This window comes from Rhineura floridana, chromosome 12 (genome assembly GCF_030035675.1).
Source record: "Rhineura floridana isolate rRhiFlo1 chromosome 12, rRhiFlo1.hap2, whole genome shotgun sequence".
NCBI lineage: Eukaryota > Metazoa > Chordata > Lepidosauria > Squamata > Rhineuridae > Rhineura > Rhineura floridana.
In genome coordinates, this window is record NC_084491.1 from 27,614,334 (window position 1) to 27,633,653 (window position 19,320).

At 41.3% G+C, this 19,320-nt stretch overlaps 2 protein-coding genes across 5 annotated transcripts in view; one reads left to right on the forward strand and one right to left on the reverse strand.

Annotated features, from left to right (window-relative positions):
- On the reverse strand, window positions 1–15,655 carry SPA17 (sperm autoantigenic protein 17). 3 transcript variants are annotated; one of them, XM_061592917.1, is made up of 5 exons: window positions 15,501–15,655; window positions 10,282–10,461; window positions 5,786–5,856; window positions 4,583–4,648; window positions 1–3,026 (listed from the first exon to the last, which is right to left on the reverse strand). In XM_061592917.1, exons 2-5 carry the CDS (start codon window positions 10,433–10,435, stop codon window positions 2,820–2,822), a joined length of 498 nt encoding a protein of 165 aa, XP_061448901.1. In that variant the 5' UTR covers window positions 10,436–10,461; window positions 15,501–15,655; the 3' UTR covers window positions 1–2,819. The 3 variants fall into 3 exon arrangements, with proteins under 3 accessions (XP_061448901.1, XP_061448902.1, XP_061448900.1); XM_061592918.1 differs by having other exon boundaries at window positions 15,468–15,655; XM_061592916.1 differs by lacking the exon at window positions 15,501–15,655 and adding an exon at window positions 15,075–15,364.
- Window positions 13,333–19,320, forward strand: part of SIAE (sialic acid acetylesterase) — a 21,730-nt gene continuing 15,742 nt past the window's right edge. Inside the window, exons 1-2 of one of the 2 annotated variants that reach the window (XM_061592914.1) lie at window positions 13,333–13,376; window positions 17,622–17,796. In XM_061592914.1, coding sequence (XP_061448898.1) covers window positions 17,751–17,796 — 46 coding nt within the window. In that variant the 5' untranslated portion in view covers window positions 13,333–13,376; window positions 17,622–17,750. Of the gene's footprint in view, window positions 13,377–15,180; window positions 15,577–17,621; window positions 17,797–19,320 lie in introns of those variants that run through there. The other variant, XM_061592913.1, reaches the window with a different exon arrangement.

Sequence of the window (19,320 nt, forward strand, 5' to 3'; positions counted from 1 at the left end):
AGATGTCATGCAGGTTACACCTAGGGATACTGGGAAAATGAAACACACAATGGCATATTCCCCTCTTTGAAAACTATAAAATCCAGCTGTTCTTTAGATCCAAAGTATTCCAACACACACTTTTTCCATTAATAAACTTGAAATGCCTAGAACTATGTTCTTGGATGGGCAGCATACAGATATTTGTACATAGCACTTGCTTAAATATATGAATTACTAACTGGTTTGCCTTTAATTTCACAAGCCCTGCCCCTACCACATTCCACAATAAACACCTCTGCATTTTGGGATAGAAACCTTCCTTGGTGTATGCTAAATATACCCTGAAAATTGGGTGAGGATCAGATTAACAAATCTTGATATATACGTGTGCAAACATGCACCATTTTTTATATACAGATTTGACATGTGCTATACGGGTCACTGAAGGGAGAAAAATTGTGTCTAGTGTTTTTAAAGACAATGACTTTTTATAACACCTGAAAACAAAGGGCTATGTTGGTTGCCAGAAGCAAACAATGAGGGGGAGGGTTGCAGCAGCTCACCTACCCCCACTAAAGCACCATTTACTGGTTGTGTTTTATTAACAACTAATAACACAGTATTAGTACTTGTGACTCCAGTCCAGAATGATGAATGCCAGTTACGTAATCATCGGTGTAAAAATAATGCAGCAACGTTTTCTTCTAGCTTCGAACCAAGAACATTGAGTAACACTGCCAACATGTTTACAGAATGTACTAGGTAAATATTTTCTGTCTTTTATCTGGGATAAAAATATTAAAATGGCTTTGTTACAGATTTTCAGATAAATAAAAGGAACCAGGAAAGTACAAGATGATATATACAGGAATTATCAACAGGTGCTAGGTTCAAAAGAAGTACAAGGCAAAAAAAAGCATTTTTAAAATAAATAGGTTAAGTATGGAATTAAAACGTTGGATGCATGGGGACATTCAGGTCTTTCCTCCCAGGGCAAATAGCAGCTTCAGAGGAAATTATTTTGGTTGAGAAAAAGGGCGAGGGGGAGAGAAGGGTTAACCCCATGCCACAGTCTATCTGCATGCCCTGTATCCCCCATGGTTGCTATTTAAAATATTTATCTATAAGATGGAAATGCGATCATGCATTTCTCTTCTTGTCTAGCCTGGCCATAATTCTCTGATGGGAACTGAGCATTTCTGCCTGTTTTAAAATAATAACAAACAGAATGCTGTCCTTTGGCTTTTACCAAATCTTTATAATTATGCAAAATATATAAAGATTTCATTTATTTAACAAATTTATATCCCACCTTTCTTCACAAGACAGCAAGCACAAATACAAAAACTATAAGCACACAATAACTCAGTAACTTCCCTAACCAGACTGAAGCCACAATCTTAAAACACTCTTACTAATGAGTAAGCTCCACTGAAGACAGAGGGATGTACTTCTAGTAGACCGTCTTCCAAAACAGCTACTTTACTCCCAACTTAAGGATGGAAAACAGAATATCGGTGCACAGCAACAGAGGTTTAAAGATATTCTTAAAGATAATCTAAAAAATGTAGCATGAGCATCGAGACCTGGGAAGTTTTGGCCCATTGGATATCGGCTATTATCAAAGGTGCTATGGACTTCAAGAAGCACGAGTACAGGGCGAAAGGGACAAACGAGCTAAGCGGAAAGCACGTCAAGCAAATCCTCATTGCGAAAGTCTTCCGTTTGGAAACCTATGTCCTCACTGTGGGAGGCTGTGTGGATCTAGGATTGGCCTCCACAGTCACTTACGGACCCACTGTTAAACCTTATCTTGGAAGACAACCTTACTCGGTCACGAGTGATCACCAATGAATGACTTCTAGTGAATTGACAAGGTCAAGTGACTTAAGAGGCAACCCTGACCCCCTTTCAAAAATGACTACAGAGGACAAAGTCCAGACCAGAACAAGACTGGTGAAACAAAAGCCAAGAGGGGGAAGGAGCCAAGGACTGAAAATGTCTAAGGACAGAAAAGAATTGAGAAAAGAAAATGAAATAGACAAATGCACTTCTTTTCAGACTTAAGGAATGGACCATCGCAGACCCGCATCTTCTTCCCTTCTTTTTGACTGCTATGGAATCATGACTAATGAGTGTGTATGCTTAAATCTTGAACCAGCCCCAGGTTCTAGGGATGGAAGGAACAGTGTTAAAATTGAAAATCACTCTTTGTGTTGAAACTGAATACTACTAGAAGTTATGTTAAAGTACCTACCAAAACCCGTGATATTTTTGATCTGTGTGGTTCAGATTCAAAGAAAAATTTTACACAAGTCAAAAAGTGCATGCACTTTCATATATATATAAAAACCTCCACCACACACTATAGATTCCCAGTCCAGCCACTGAGGCACCAAGACCATATGGAATCTATGAACATAACCATAATAGGAGACAGCATAATAGAGAGAGCGGTGTATGCAGGCTACAAAGTTCATAACAGTGCTAATGGTCTGACCTGTACTTTACATGCAGAGAACCACATGCAGCTTATCAACTGAAATACTATCAGAACCATAAGATCATTTTGCTCTTCAACGCAGCTGAAAAGGTAGAGTAGCAGGAATTTCAGTATGCCCAGTCAGTTAGGAGCTGCCCATTAGTAGAAAATGAACTTGTGCCTTAAAACAGATTCAGGTTGTTGATCTGCTAATGAGCACCAGGAATAACATGGGTGCTTTTTTACAGTTTAGCATTTATTTAATAAACTTGACACATGCTTCTAAAGCAGACCAAGGGGACTTTGTGTTAAGCCACTTCTCAAACTTGACTGTTGGCAGGGTTGCTGTGATGGATTACTGCGGCTCTTTTTTTTCAGGTTCACTTGGCTTTTCTTCCTTCCCTGTTTCCTTCTCAGCTTCCTTCCCTTCTTCCAGTTCATCATTTTTCGTGTCTTTCCTTGTTTTGTATCCCCTATAAATGGCTTGAATTTTTGTAGCAGCTTGTTCTTCTGTTAGGGTAAGAGCACTTTCTCCAGTTGTTGGTTTCTCCACTGTGTCCTCCTTTACAATTTAAAAGAAAAACCAATTTACATGTCTAAGCTTTGCATTTAACCTGCAGATACTTTTGAAGGGGTATGGGGGGGTGAGCAAGAGGGAGCAAGAGGTTTAAATTACGGTAAACGTAAGTCACATTATCCCAAAAGCTTTTTGGAAGCCAGCTTATGAGGCCAAGGGTGGGTGGGAAGATAAGATGCAATTTGTTTTGTCACTTTTAAAATAGGTATTTTTTACAATACATCCGTGAGGTTATTTTTAGTATTAGATCTTGTAAATGTCATTTGGGCAACTTTCCATCATTTTTTCAAAGGAAGTTTTGCCTGCTAAGAATGTGAGAATTTAGTGCTTAGATAATGCTAACTGTTCATCCTTGGGGATGCAAGGGCAAAAATCTCCCTACTAGAAGAAAGGGGAATAATGCCATAGGCTGCAGTTTCCTTATCTGCGTGCCTACAATGGATAATGATTCCATCACCATTCAAATATTACAAAATGCAGAGGGTACCATTCATCCGAAGTTAAGCAGTTTTAAATCCCAGTGATTTCAACGGATGAATTAAACAGATGCTTAAGCCCCCAAATCTCTTCACATTTACCTGGAAATAAGCCCCAATGAATACAGTAGGGCTTCCTGCTAACTAAACATGCATAAGCACACTGCAAGGTTTTTTTCTACAGAAGCAATGGAACTTAAACACTCGGACTGTGCCTACATTTCCCTGGTGAAACTCTGTTGGACAAAAGTGTAAAGTGGCCCTCAGTGGGGTGTTACCCCTTTGCATACTGGTTCAGAGAGCCAACTGAAATGTCCAGGTGTCTTGAGGAAATGTTAGAAATTGGGCTGGTACCAGTGATGTTGGTTTTCTGGAAAACTATGAACTGGAAAATCAAAGGAAAATCAGAACAGGGTGGTTTATAACATATGCTATTGGAGGTCACTGATTCGTAGGGTCACCATAAGGCGTAATTGACTTGAAGGCATATAATAACAACAAAAGAGAGGGATTTAGTTTAGCATGTTTATCTTACTTGTATTTAAAGCTAAAAACTTTTAAACTGCCAAGCTTACCCAATACTGTATTTGCAACTGGCATCCATTCATTGTTAGTAATGAATTTAGGAAATGTGGAAGTTTTCCATGGGAAAATAAGACACTGGAAAACTTTCACCCCATCACTGCTGGCTGCTGCTTGATGCAAAATGGCTTTGGATATGTGTTAACTGCTCTCTCTCTCAAATCATTTAAGTTCAAGAACTGTTTCAATGGATCAGCAACCAGGGATTTGAAACTAATATCCATGCAGGGAAGAAGAGACTCCATTGCTTATTACAGATGACGCCTCTTTCTCTCTTTATTTTTTCTTTAGAAAAGGGGCCTTGACAAACTGAGTGTTTTGCACTCTAAGTAAGCATTAACTCTAGCCTTACTGATTCAATGCTGCCTTGATGCAGCCTTTGGGGCACAGCAAGATCAGCAGAGGTTAGCTTCATAATAAGGGGCTGAAAAGATTTTTCAGTTTCTGGAAAGGTACATCATGAACTCATGGAACATTGCTTACTGGCTGTGGACTGGGTTCTTCCTTCTTCTCCTCTGTTTTGTCACCACCTCCTGGCGGTGCAAGTTCCTGCAAAAACAAAGGGAATTTTTAATACACTTGCTTGCAAGAAAAGCACCAGAATCTGGAGGTATAGGTGATACTTTATTCAAAATCTTGTCCCAATTAAGACATAGGACAAGGAGCTCATAATCCTTTGGATGAGCTGCTTTCTTTAGAGCACGGTCAGGAAACCCGTGGCTCCAGATGTTACCAGACTTCAACTCCTCAGTCAATATGACCAATGGTGAGAGATGAGATAGGATTGGCTGAGAGACTGTGATTGGTCCAAGGCTACCCAGTGAGCTTCATGGACGAGCAAGGATTTGAACTCCTGTCTCCCAGGTCCAACACTCTAATTACTCCCTACACTGATATCTGACAACATCTGGAAGGCAAAATATATATAGGGTGTGGACATTCATTAATATCGAAAAAAGAGAGGGGATGTCCCCAGAATGTCAAGGAGGGAAGTTCCAAACTGTATAGATTTATTTGTTTATTTTCTTTAAAAGAGAAAAAAATTCTTCTTAAAATACCCAACGCGTTTCAGCCTTATAACTAGGCTTTCATCAGGGGATTTATGTTGTTGAAATGCTTTATTCAATAGCGTATTTCTTCTCACTTTTACTATGGATGGCTTCAATATCTTTATGACTATAGTCTTTTTTCTCTTTTAAAGAAAATAAACAAATAAATCTATACAGTTTGGAACTTCCCTCCTTGACATTCTGGGGACATCCCCTCTCTTTTTTCGATATCAACACCTGGAAGGCCACAGGTTCTCTGCTCCTGCTCGGGGGCGGACTTTGCACCTTGAAGGCTTATGTGATTAAAAAACAAGCACATTAGTTTATCTTTTCAACCACCTTTGTGGTATTATAGCAATCTGTTATCACAAAGTTTCATGCATTCAAGTACTCAATGAACAGTCATAATTATGTCTGAGCTTTCAGCTCAGTTCAGAAATAACAATGTGTGTGTGGGGAGAGAGAAGGTTAACCCATCCTCCCAAAATGGCCCACTGCTTCCCATGCCACTGAGCCTTTCCTGCCACCTCCCTGCATTGGCCGTTATTAATTTTTCCCCTGATCCTTGATCTTCCATGTCTTTGGCCCAAAGTTCTGTACATTAAAGGAGGTATGCCCACAACAGAATAATACTCACATTGAAGGCACGGTTATTGTAGTATCGGTCCTCTATCTTTGCTCCCCATTCACTTGCATCATACCCAGTTTCTGAAAAGAGATTTTTTTTAAAAAAAAAAAGTACACTGAATTCTTCAATATTTATCTTCCTGATCAAGTTGTGCTTATTTAGAGTAGCAACTGCAATGAAACACAGATATAAAGGAACATTTCTTGTCAAGGGTAGGAACCCTCAGTTTTGCAGGCCAATCTTGGCCCGCCTGGGTGTCCAATTTGGCCCATGAGGCCATTTTACCTAAACCATGCCCATCTGTCCATCAGCTGACATCACTGCGGGATGATAGGTGATAGGCAGGGTTCAATCCTGTTGGGTGCTGCTTCACCAATGTGTTCCCTTCAGGGAATGCACTGGTGAAGCAGACCCCTGCACAGAGCAGGACTGAACTCTTCTCTACTCATCAGCTGGTAAGCAGAGAGTTCAATCCAGCCTGGCGCTGCTTCACCGGCTTTAAGGATTGTGGCATCAATTTTCAATGTCTAACTATGTATACATACACCTGCACACTTATATATAGCTCAGTGGTTTTGAAGTAGTGTGCAAATGAAAGGGGGAAGGAACTCCAAGACTCTGTATGGGGTTGAGGAGTCCCCGGGGATTGTAAGTCAGAAGCACACACATTCCCTTCCAAAAAAAAATAGCAATAGAAACAAAGAACAGCAAATGGGTGAAAATGCAAAACACCGATTTAAAATGTCTCGTTTCAGACAGGGAAAAGGGATCTGATAAAGAAAGAAAGGTAGGAAAATGGCTGGAATGAAAGATGTCAGGAAATATTTGTCCAGTCTAATTGCAGCAAGGTATGCAATTTTGCATGAATAAGTTTGGTAGCAGAATGGTAATCAGGGATATTTGGTGGCAGTATAAAAAGAGACTACACTAGCTCCTCCTACTATTTTAAGTGAAGATGGTGGCAAAAGGAAATAGTACACTGCTTAACAATGCAATCCTATGCAAGTCTACTCAGATGCAAACTTTGCTGAGTGGGGCATACTCCCAAGAAAGCATCAATATTGCAGCTTAGATCTGTTTTCAGCACTACGTTCAGCCTAGGAAACTAAGAGCTGCTACTTGATTCATACTACTTTGGAGGACCCAACCCAACCTGCATACAGTTGCTTGTTCACTCTCCTCACCACCATCCCAGTTCTATGATCTAGGCCAATCCCACAGATACATTTAGTCACAGGCTGGAAATAATCCCAATGCCCAGTGACCCAAACTCTTATTTCTTTTTAGATGTATAACCAGCTTTTGGGCTGGAATTCACAGACAGGCTTACTGCATTTATAAAATGCAACAGTTCCCTTCTGAAATAATACAATTAAAAAAACAAACTACAAAACAAATGTTCACATGGAACAACCTGATGGGAGTAAAGGAGAAAAGGGGGCCAGGTTGAAAAAGGGAGGTTGAGAACCAGCATGTTGTAGTCATTATAATACTGGCCTGAGATCAAGGAGATCTGGCTTCAAATATCCACTCAAGTCACAAAGCTCATTGGGTGTTCTTGGGAAAGCTGCTGTCTCTTAGCCTAACCTACCTCACAGGCTGCAAGGATAAAGTGTGGGGTCATGTACACGTGTCACCCTGAACTCTTTGGAGGGAAGGTCGGATAAAAATGAAACACACATTTTAAAAATACTGAACTCGGGAAAATGAAAGAAACACAACCAAGGTGGAGGTGGGGAAGGGTCCAGGTGATTCAGGGATAGATATATAATGGTGTCTTCACCTGCCTCCATTCTTCAAAATGTTCCGAGGGCACAGAGATATGTTTTTCTAGTTCTACAGAGGGCTATGCCTTAAACCAGGGACAGGGAATGTGTGACCTCTGTCCAGCCCTCCAGGTGTTGTTGGACCATCTCTTCCAGCAACCCTGATGCTTGGCCATAATCACTGGACCTGATGGTAACAGAAGTCCAACAACATCTGGAGGGCTACAGGCTCCCCATCCCTATTCTAAACATACCTTTTTGGCCTCTTAAAAACAACAACGCAACCCGATTCTGGTTCCTAAAGTTTGGAAATATGTTTCCTGCCCTGCTTATGTAAACAGACAGATCTGTGCATTGTCCTTACGTTCCATATGAAAGCCTGGCTACACAATTTGGGTTCTGGGGCCAGGACAATGATACGGTGAAGAACCTCTTTATGAAACAGCTGATGCTGTATGCCCTATACAATTAAAATAACCTCCTCAATGTCAATCTACCTAGCAACATCTTCCCTCATAGAACCAATTAAATTCTGAAGGTCTGCTAAAGCACAGAGTGTATTTTGAAGAGAGGGTATTATTCTAAGGGGGCAAAAAAAAAAAAAAGAGAGAGAGAGAGAGTAGATCTCCACCTACAGCTCCAAGGCACGGTTGAGTCTCCCAACTAGGAAGAGGAAAAAGAGTTGATTATTCGAGACAGTGAGGGATTATGTCTCTTGCGCCCAGAATATTCTCCACTCACTAGCTTGCATAATACAACAATTCTTCTCTGGAAGTGTCATTTACTAGACATTTTGAAAACAAGAGGCCAAATAGCTCTGAGCTTCACTGTGAGTCATCTCGCAATTAAAACACCACCACATATTTCTAGCTTGGTCAATCAGCAAGATTGCTTCCTCTGGCCAGCTATTTTCTAAAATGCTGCACGACGATCCTGCCAGAGAACTAAAAGTCCCACGTTATCAAGAGAAGGCCACAACAACATGAATTTAGTCAGACTTGAATTGCTCTCAAGTAGTTTAAAACGAAGAAAGGGACTTCAAATCCATCAGGGGCATTTTCCTTTCCTCAAGCTGTAATCCTACTAGTCATTGACACACTTTCCTAGACCAGTACCTACATATCAGGTATAGAAGAAAGCCCTTTGCCAGTTTTAGCAGAGGACTGAAGTGACTGTAATAGCGTACAAAGAGACCTATATATGGGGAAAGAGAGGTGCAATGATGTGGAAACTTTGCTCCCAGAGAAAACAATACCCCACACAGTACTTGGCACACCAAATGGACAAGAAGGGAAGAACGTGTCTTGTCTGCTCTCACAGACTTCCAGTGCATTCTCTTCTTCCCATCCTTCCCAATCTAGGTTTCCCTGGACCTAAAGAAAAAGCCTCTGAATAAAGCCAGTGCCGGTAGGTGTTACAGCAGGGGTGGGAACCTCAGGCCCTGGGGTCACATGTGGCAAAAGAGCTAGATGTATCTGTAGCCTTTTGGAACATTGCCTATGAGGGCTGAAAAAGGTTCCACAGCCCTGGGTTAGGGTGTCTGACTAGAACTGGGGAGACCCAGGTTCTAATCCTGCTTCAGTCATGAAGCTCACTGGGTGATCTTTGGTTAGTCACCATCTCTCAGCCTAACCAATCTCACACAGAGTAACTGCAAATGTAAAATTGGTAAGGGAGGGTAGGACCATGTATGTTATGCTGAGCTCCGTGGAGGAAGGGTGGGCTATGAGAAAATTAAGTAAGTCAGTTTTATTTATTAATTTTAATAAGGGAAAGCTGTTGGCTTAGAGAGGAAGCGGTTGATTTAGAACAACAGTCACAGCTAAATAAGCACAAAGAGAGCAGTCCCAGAAATCTGGGCAAAATTTCAAGGCTGCAATCCTATGTACATTCATTTAGGTACAAGCCCCACTGAACCAAGGCATTTACTTCTGAGTAACATGCACGAGGTTGGACTACACAAGTGGTGTTAGCCCTGCTCACGACACCCCTGCATTCCAAGCTTTCACCAGATAACACTCACATGTTCTGCTTTACAATTATGAGTCAGAAAGCTTTTACAAAATGAAAACTGGAATTCTATGGATGCCGAATTTCATGCCAGATTATGAACCTTTGATCTTGTAGGCTCGGAAATCTGTGTTTATCGGATGTATGAAAACCTGGTGTAGTAGCCATATAGCACTCACTGCTAAAGCCGTTCACTGTGCTGAAAAAATACTGCAAATTTAATATGTTACGTGTCTAGGCTGTTAACTTTAAAGGTTTTTAAGTCTTCACTTTGAATAGAAAACAAAGGCAAAAAAAATCTTATGGCTGTCGTCATATACACCAGCCTTCCCCAACTACCTTCCAGATGTTCTGGACAAGTCCAATTATTCCTGACAACTGGCTGGCTAGGACTAGTGCAGCGTTTCCCAACTAGTGAGCCACCAGATGTTGTTGGACCACAATTCCCATCTTTCCTGACCATTGGCAATGCTGGCTGAAGGGAGTTGTGGTCCAACAACATCTGGTGGCCCACTAGTTGGGAAGGCTGGACTAGTGGGAGCTGCAGTGCAAAACATGTGGAGGGCACCAGGTTGGGAAAAGCTGCTATGCACACTTCCCTGGAAGGAAACACCATTGAACACAGTGGGACTTCTGACTAGGTTGTCATGGGCCTTTTCTCAGTTAGGGAATATAAAGATATCTGCACACATACATTAAACATATTTGAAGTTATCTGTTTATGCTCACTTTCTCTTTCAATGAGGAGAGTTTCAAAATACTTGGCTGCAAAGCTTGGTATATCTGCTGGCTGGCTCCTCAAGACTTCCCTGGCAAGCCCTTCGAGCAGATTTGCAAATCCTGGAGGAATGCGTTGGGTGGTGTTGGAGAATGGAATGGACATTGTCTCTCACTAGGCTTCTATCACACCTGCAGTTTCATTTAAAAAAGCAATGGACAATTTTTAAATCTGAAAAATAGTATTCTTAATCTACTGAAGTTTATAATGTTGTTGTTGGTCTAGCTTACACAGATATCGCAGGTGTTACAATTGAAGTTATGAAACTCATACCTCCCCCCACCCTCATTCACTGAATGAAGTGTGCAACACAAATGTCTTCATTATACCTAACATACAAATAGCACTAAACTGACCAAAACAACAACAACAAACAACAACAAGCTTGGCTTGCTATCTGATAGGCAGAAATCTGCAACTGAAGCTTTGCACTGGGGCTGCAATGTCTAACTGATGAGATTAGTTGATTAAAAACATTTTAATCAACCAAAAAGGTGCCCTCAATTAACCAGGCAAATTTTTAATTTAAAATTATTTTCATTTGGGAGCATAGGCTGCACACCCTTCTCTGTCTTATTGTCAGACCAGAGAAGTCCTGCTCATCATGGGGAACTAATTTTAAACTATTTTTAATACAAGTACTTGTATAAGTCCCTCATGTGAGAGACAAGGGAATGCTTCTTCTAACACAATGTGACACCTGAATGCACCTGAATATCTAAGCACACAGAGAACATGCTATCTTCTGTAGGGCTTTTCCCACCTTATGTTCAAATTTATCTGCTTAAGTGATTAAAACCCATATACTTAATTGACTAAGATTTCATTGTGGGCCCTGCTTTTCACAGCATGGAGGTAAATATTTTCTCTGGCTAATTGCAGCAGTTTAAACCACTGTTTAAAAGCACAGCTAAAGCAGCCAATTCAAAAGTTGGAAACCTTAAATAGCATCTCAGTTTTCACATTTCTGCCATTAAAAATAAATTCTGCAAAACTAAATGCCAATAGTGTGTCACTGTAATGTTGGAGTTATGATTTTCATAGCAGGCAAAGTCAGGGAGTGCAAGAGTTAAAGCAAAGATAAAAAACATTAATTCATTCTATTCTGTGCATATCACACCTATGCTAAAATTTCAGTTGTCTTTTATATAGTCACAGTTTACATTTGCAGCTTGAGTGAGGTTACAAAAATGAGTTCTTGCATCTCTCATTATCCTAATGAATGTAATTAGACATGCAAGTACTCAGATCTGCAAACAGAAAACAAACTCACCTTATACATTTGCAAATACTTTTAACAGCACAATTCTATACATGTCTACTCAGAAATATTCCATATCAAGTTGGATGGGACTTACTCCCAGTTAAAACATATATGATTGCAATCCTATGCTCTCTACTTGGAAGTAAGCTCCATTTAGCATAGCGAGACTTACTTCTGAGTAAACATATACAGGATTGTACTGCTAATATGATGAGTGATTGCCATCCTACCACAGGTAGATCCCATTGAACTCAGTGGGTCTTGCTTTCTGAGTGACCTGCAAAGGATCAGACTGCAAAACCTACATGATTTTCCAATTGAGGAAGGAGTTCTGATCCTTAAAGGTCCCATAAGTATTCCTTTTGCTGCCATATTTTATCCTATTGCCTGTTCTGATTTGTTTCTCATGAAGTATTAAATTTAAGCAGCTTTGAGTGCAGTTATATTTTGAGGAAATATGCTCTGACTATAAATGAAAGTACAGTGTTGAGATATGGTGACAGTTTTGTGGTTAAGCTATGAGGAACAGCAAAGAGAAAAACAAGCTAACAGTCACAGAAATGTATCCAAGGGCATTAACAAAAATGATTCAATGCTGTTTTTGGTACTGTCCGTGTGGAACACACCAAGGAAGGGGCAAGGCGAAAAAGACCTTGGAGTGTTCAGCACAGAAAGGGGCAGGGGCAGGGGCTTGAATGTGTACCTTGTAATGGCGTGTAATCATTTTATAAAGCTATGCTTTGGCTGGTTTTCTTCAGAGTGGTTCTTCAGATTTGCTCTGTTGAGCTTCTCTCCCAATTGCGCTATTGGTTTATGTATCTATCAAAATAAACTCTGTCGTTTGGAGCATAATAAATTGACTGGAAAGTTTTTCCTTCCACACAAGGTTTAAAAATGCTGCATGCAATCCTGACAGCTAGCTCCACTGAACATAATGGGATCTACTTCTGAGTAAATATGCACAAGATTGGGCTGGAAACTGAGAACTCTTACTGCCAAACAGACATAAGAGTCAACCTCAGAAAATCCTGACTGTGAGATGTGAGGCAAACAAATAATGATAATTTTATTTATTTATTTATTGGATTTCTTAGATAATAAGAACAAATGGTTAACAGTGGGGCCATAAAGCCCCAAAATGTAGAGGAAATAAGTGTACAACCATAGTGAAATCAGATACACATCAAGACATAGTATGAAGAAATATTTATATAAGCATGAATGTCAAATATGTTTATTTTTTACACAACTTGTAAAGATATTTATAGTGCAATCCTATGCATGTTTACTCAGAAGCAAGTCCCAATGTATTCAGTGGGGTTTACTCAACCAGGAAGCATGCACAGGACTGCAACCTCAAGTGGTAAGGAACAGCATGGAGCAGGTGCGGCAGCTCCAGGAGAACTACGGAGCCAACGGAAACAAACACCTGCAAAAGCCATATTGAACCAAGCGTCTCTTCTCCACCCCCACACCTTCAACAGTGGTATTAAAAAGGGGGTTGAGGTTGCAATTTGATCAACATGGCAAGTTCCCTGGAAGATGATGGAACTTGTCTGAGCTACCGTGCATAAAATCATGAATGTGGTGTTTCCAGCTGCCCCACTACCTCCGGCCTTTGGAGGGCTTGCAAGAAGTGGCTGCAGGAGTGAGACTGCGGGTAACATCACGGGTGGGGTGTTTCTAGGAGCAAAGCTGAAAGTGTCTTAATTTCCTTTTATTTTTGCCATATTGCCAAGAGGTGTAACGTGGCCTGCTAAAGAATGTAATGCTATTGAAAATGTAAGTATTGAAAAGGGTTTTGTGTTTGCTGTGACATTTGTTATTGTTTTATTACTGCTGTTATATTATTTTATTATGAAATTGTTTTTGTAATTGTTGTTTCCTTTATTGTAAGCCTATTTGAACACAATTTTTTTTCTTTTTTTGTAAGTCGCTTTGAGTTCCATTTTGGAAAAAAAGCAACTAATAATAATAACAACAATAACAACTTCACTCACCCAACCCAAAATTCAGAATCATGCCACTTTAACCTGTTTTGCAACTGTTTTATACTAGTTTTATGGTTATTGGATTTTAAATAGATTTCTTTTTCTGAGCTGCCTTGGTTTCCAACCAAACGTATACAAGATATGCAGAATGGCCACTATTTCTTTTTAAAACACATATAGCATCCTTCAATCTGTTTAGGATTCCAGGACAAAGTACAATTTAGTGCTGCTGTGACTAGTCATCATTCCTCTCGTTTACTGTTCGGATCTGCATAGAAATGTCACATGCTGTTTTTCACAGCCTTTGGCTGGAGTAATTTCCTCCACCCCCTCTATACATAGCTGTTTACATACCAACTGAGAATCACACTTCCTATATCAGATGAAATGGCCTCCATGAAAACCTATGCCTGGTAAATCTGTTAGCCTTCAGGGTGACACAATATCCTTTGTTGTTGTTATTTATTTATTTCTTGCCTTTCCCTCACCATGAGGTCTCAGGGCAGGTCACAATATTTTTTAAAAATATAATATTAAAAACAGTAACAACAGATTACTCATAAGGCATTAGTTACCTATTAGGCATTAGTGACATGTCTTCCAACTCCATTATTTAATAATTAAAAATATGAGAGGAGCTGGGGATACTTCCAGACTTCAGTATTTTGGGATGGCATTCAATCACATACCAGCAAATTCAGGTTGCACGATTATAGTTCATTGGAATGTCTTTTACAACATACCTGCTTCCCCCAAAATCTGGCTATTTGCAATAAGGAAAGTGCAGGGAAGATGGATTCTAAAGCATGGGCTAACACTTGCCTTGACATAATCTCAGCTAACCTCCCCACAAACAAATCTGGATAAATGCTCAATAAACAGGTCGTCTGGAATCACTCTGGGTCTCGCATCTACCTGGAAGCCATACTAACTTCCATAAAAACCATACATCCTGCTTTCAGATGTGAAAGCGTTAATCACCCGTCGCTTCCAGACGACCTGTTTATTGAGCATTCATCTTGATTTGTTTGCCAGGAGGTTATATGATGTCTCATCAATCAACCGTTATCCCCCACTTTGCAATGCATTTTCCCTTCACTTTCCTCAATGCAGGAAAAGTCCAGTTGTTTTTGAAAGACGGCTGACTTTTAATTGTTCAACCTAAATTTGCTAGTGTGCGATTGAAACCCATCCGCAAAATAGCAACTGTCTGCAAGCGTCCAGCGACGGGGAACCTGTGGAGGTCCAGATGTTGCTGGGCTCTAGCTCCTCATCTGCCCCAGCCAGGGATGATGGAGCTGTAGTCCAGCAATATCTGAACCTCACAGGCTCCCTTCCCCGGGTTGACCAGATAAGGCACTCTGCCCATGCTCAGAAACTCTCGTTACAACCCCCATTTGGCGCGTGCCAGGCTTCCGGGGATCAGGACGCTAATTAAGCCCTGCTCCTCCCCCTCCCCACCAGAAGGTTACGTCACAATAAGGCTCACCGCACTCCTGCCGGTCTTTTTTTTTTTTTTTTTGCCTCAACTCGCGGCTACTTGACTGTGGGAAGCGGGAGACGGGAGAAATAACAAAACCCCGCCTCAACAGCGCCGCAAAGGCCTTTTCCCGGGTCGCCTAGGTGAACAGCGGGGTGTTTGTGTGCGTGAGGCGTGAAGACCAGTGTTTGTCGTTGGTTGCCTTAGCAATCGGAATGGGACGGCAAGCCGGGAGAATCAGAATAGCGAAACCGTTGGTCGCTTGGTTTAGCAGAGCCTTGAATTCATCGGCCTCGAACCGCCCACCCATTGGATGAAGGCCCCGCCTTTCAAGCAACAGTCCTTGCCCCCCCCAGAGCCCGCCCACTTGGCCACGTCTAAGCCCGTCCTTTAATATATTACCTCAGCGCCGCCCCTGCCCCTCTTGAGCCTCACCTCGTTGCCTGTTTTGATTGCGAAGCTCGCGGTGGCGATGCCAGTGAAGGAGGCGGTGGCAAGGCCAAGCCTTTAGGTCAGAGCCGGCCTAGTGCATCTAGTCGGGGTCCATTGACTTCGGACTCTGGAGACAGAGTGGGAGTAACAGTGGTCCTGAGGGCGTTACGTAATAAAAGGCAACGATGGCGTCACATATTAGGCCTCTCGGCCAACATCCGGGGTTTCAGGCTATGAGGGTCTCAGCACAGCACTGTGATCCTCAGTAGGGAACGGGCAGGTACAAAATGTTGGGCCAGCCTAGTGTAGTGTGTCGGGAAGGCTAGGGGCTCCCTAGTGACTAGGGAGACTCGGGCCCAAATCCTCTTTCAGTCAGGAGTTCTTTGGAGGACAGGCCAGATATAAATAAAATAATATTGAGGATATTAGTATGCATCGTGGTTAAGAGTGTTAGAAGAGGACGGGGGGCTGCAAATTCAAATATCCTCTCTCATAATTTGGGCCAAAATCATTAAGTCTCATAGCCTAATTTATCTCAGATTTTTGTGAGATAAAATGAGGAGAAGGGAGGGGAGAACCATGTAAGATGCCTTAGGTTTCATTGGAGAAAGGCTGGATATAACGATACAGTGATATAACGATACAGTGAAATGCTGTGAAGTTCTTTTAAAACGTTTAACCAACTTGAGTGTAGCCTACTAGCAAAGGTATATGGGAGTTCTAGAAACGGACACGTTGATACCCGCAATGTTGTGTACTCCTATAACCCTTCGCCAGTCGTCTAAGCTCATTTGTGGCCTCTTCACATGACAATGTAGGTATGCTGCACACAAGTGGGAATTGGGATGACAGTGGTAAGCTCCACCCCCCCGACATACAATCACTCATTTGGAGGCTGGAAAGAATTGTCCCTAATTGTGCACAAATGGCGTAGGTTGTACCCACACAAATTCCTGACTGAATGATTAGAGCCTACTCACATAGCACTTCGGGTCACTATCAGCTGGACATGCGGAAGTCCTGAGCACAGCTTGGTGCCATGACCCTGCTTCCCTACTTAATGCATATCCAGTTTATGTACACTGCATATGTGTGGAGAGGGTTTCTCTGGAATGTTGGGAGACTTAAACATGTACACCCATCTTTTCAGCATCTGTATGTACATGCCTAGAGGCCTTTGATTTAATTAGAATCCCACATGAATATCTGAAGACCAACATTTGCTCCATAATATGTATATGGTGGTATTTCCTTTAGCAGTCAGTACAGAAAGTGTGGATCACATGTGTACACTTATTTTTAAACACTCATGTATGTATCAGGGAACCCTTGTCGGGCCAGGGTTCCAGGATGTGTATATGTGTGTATGTATGTCATGAGGCAAACATGTTTGCTCTGTAAAATAGGATGATGCTCTAAGGCTGCACTCCTTTGTTCTTTTAATTGAAAGTACTATGAAATAATGGATAGTACTATTGAGTGAATATGCATATGATCTGGCTACACATCTCATTGAAGTTAGTGGGACTTTTGAAGTGTGTGATCTGCCAGCATACCCTCCATTTCTTCCCTAGAGTAACAGCAGACTCTTTATCAAAGGTAAAAAGAAAAGGAGCATGTCCAAATGTAGTTCCTGGCTAGTATTTTTAATCCATTTCGGGTGAAACTTAAGGATATTTGAGATACTAGGTAAAGACAAACTTGCATTTGCCACATCGTATGCACTCAACAGGGAGCTGCAGCCATTGGCGACTGATAACTTCTCGGAAGGCACAGAAATATAGTGACTTGCTCAGAGGGGCTTCCAAGCTCTGCATTGGAGGCTTCTGAAACCCAAATTTTTGGAGTATGTTTTTAGGAGGAGGTAGGGAGAGATTGGATCAGATTTATAAGCCAGGTATAGCCCTTCATGGTATCCTAGCCTATCTGTGATAGGCCTGAAACAGCTTGACCAAATAAAGCAGAAATTGTGCTATAGTATTCTTGCTGGTGCAGATCCTCTGTTAAAATACATTTTACCTTTTTGTTTGTTTATTACTTTTCTGTCCCACCCTTTCCCCCCAAGGAACTCTGGGTGTATTAAGCTTTCAAATGAAAATGATGAATTTTTTTTTCTTCCTTAAGCCACACCTTTCCGTCTAGTTTGCCCCAGCTCAGTTGTGAGGTCACAAGGAGGTTTGTCACTTTAAGATACTGGCTGTTGAGATTCCCAGAACCACGTGGTCTGTCTTCCTGTCTTTGGTCAGAGGGACGATGGCTGCTTCCCTGCTGCTTGTGCTCCTGTTGGCTTGGACGACAGGTGAGTGTGGAGAGAAGGGGCTGCTGCATGCTGTGCATGGGCAAATGGCATTCTCCCAGAGGCATAAGTCAGAGAGAAACTGCTAGGATTGCTTTTACTTACCTGCCTCCCATTTGAATCTGTCCGGATGAGAAGACAATTTCAACTCTTAACAAAAAGAAAACTAAAGCCAGGGTTTTTTTGAAGGATGGATTGGAGGAGTGCTTCATCCTTCTCTCTTGATTGGTAGAGAATGTTTTCACCTATCCTTGCAATGCAGCCCTATGCATAATCGCATTATGGATTATGCAATCCATAATGTGGATTGATTACTACTGTGGCCTTTTAAAATGCTCTTTAGATAAATGGGGGGAAACACATTATTTGCCACGTTTTCATCACCCAGGTTGTGTGACAAGGCGTCTCTTAAAGAATTACAAAACTTAACTTACGCAGGTGAATGGCACCTTAGTTTCTGCTAACCCCTCCCCCCAAAAAAGAGTATAGTGTTTTGGTGATTTTGAAAAACAAGCAGCAAATGATACTTAGCTATAGGGAACTTTGTGGACCACCAGATGTTGTTGGACTGGAACTCCCATATCCTTGACTGCTGGCCATGCTGGCTGTGATTGATGGTAGTTGAAGTCCAACATCTGGAGGGCCACAGGTTCCCCATATAGGGGAAGGACTGTTAGAGCAGTGGTCGAGTATATCCTTTGCATGCAAAAGGTCCCAGGTTCAATTCCTGGTATCTCCAGGCTGGAAAAGATTTCTGTCTGAAACCCTGAAGAACCACTGCCAGTTAGTGTAAACTGTGCTGAGCTAGCTGGACCAGTGATCTGACTTGGTATAAGACAGCTTCCTATGTTCCTATATAGATGGCATTTCCAATATCTTTCCATCAATGAATATTAATCATTTTCTCTCAGGTGTGATAATTTCCTGGTAGTCTCTTAGCCTTTGCAATGGGAACTAACACAGAAGATCTCATAAGGCTTACTATGTATTGCCAATAATACAGGCAAGTCCGAAAAGTGTCCATGTAAATTGTTGTGCATTGTAATTCATCAACCTGTACTTCCAAAGAAGGCTAGATGCACCACAGTTCCAGCTGTGCAAGCTATCAAAAGTTCAGTAGGCAATAGTTTTGTCATTTTGATTAGACTTTAGTTGTATATGTAGGTTATATCTGACATTAGCATACTCAGAGTTGACCTATTGAAATAAATGGACGTGACCAACTTAGGTCCATTAATTTCACTGGTCTGTTCTGAATAAGACCAAGTTGAATATAAACCTTTGTCAATAGTGGATGTCTAGAATTTTATGAACGTCCTGGGTCACATGTGAATGTCCAAAAATCCAGAAAAACAGTTACTAATATTCTTCTATTGTCAGTATTCACTGAACTGACATATGTCTGAGAAATAAGGATAAATAGCCACTTTGAATGTCTCTGGCACTAGTAAATGTTCTAATAAATGTATGTTTATTTTCTTGAGATTGTCAGCATTCACCAAATGTTAGGCATTCGTTATAAAATAT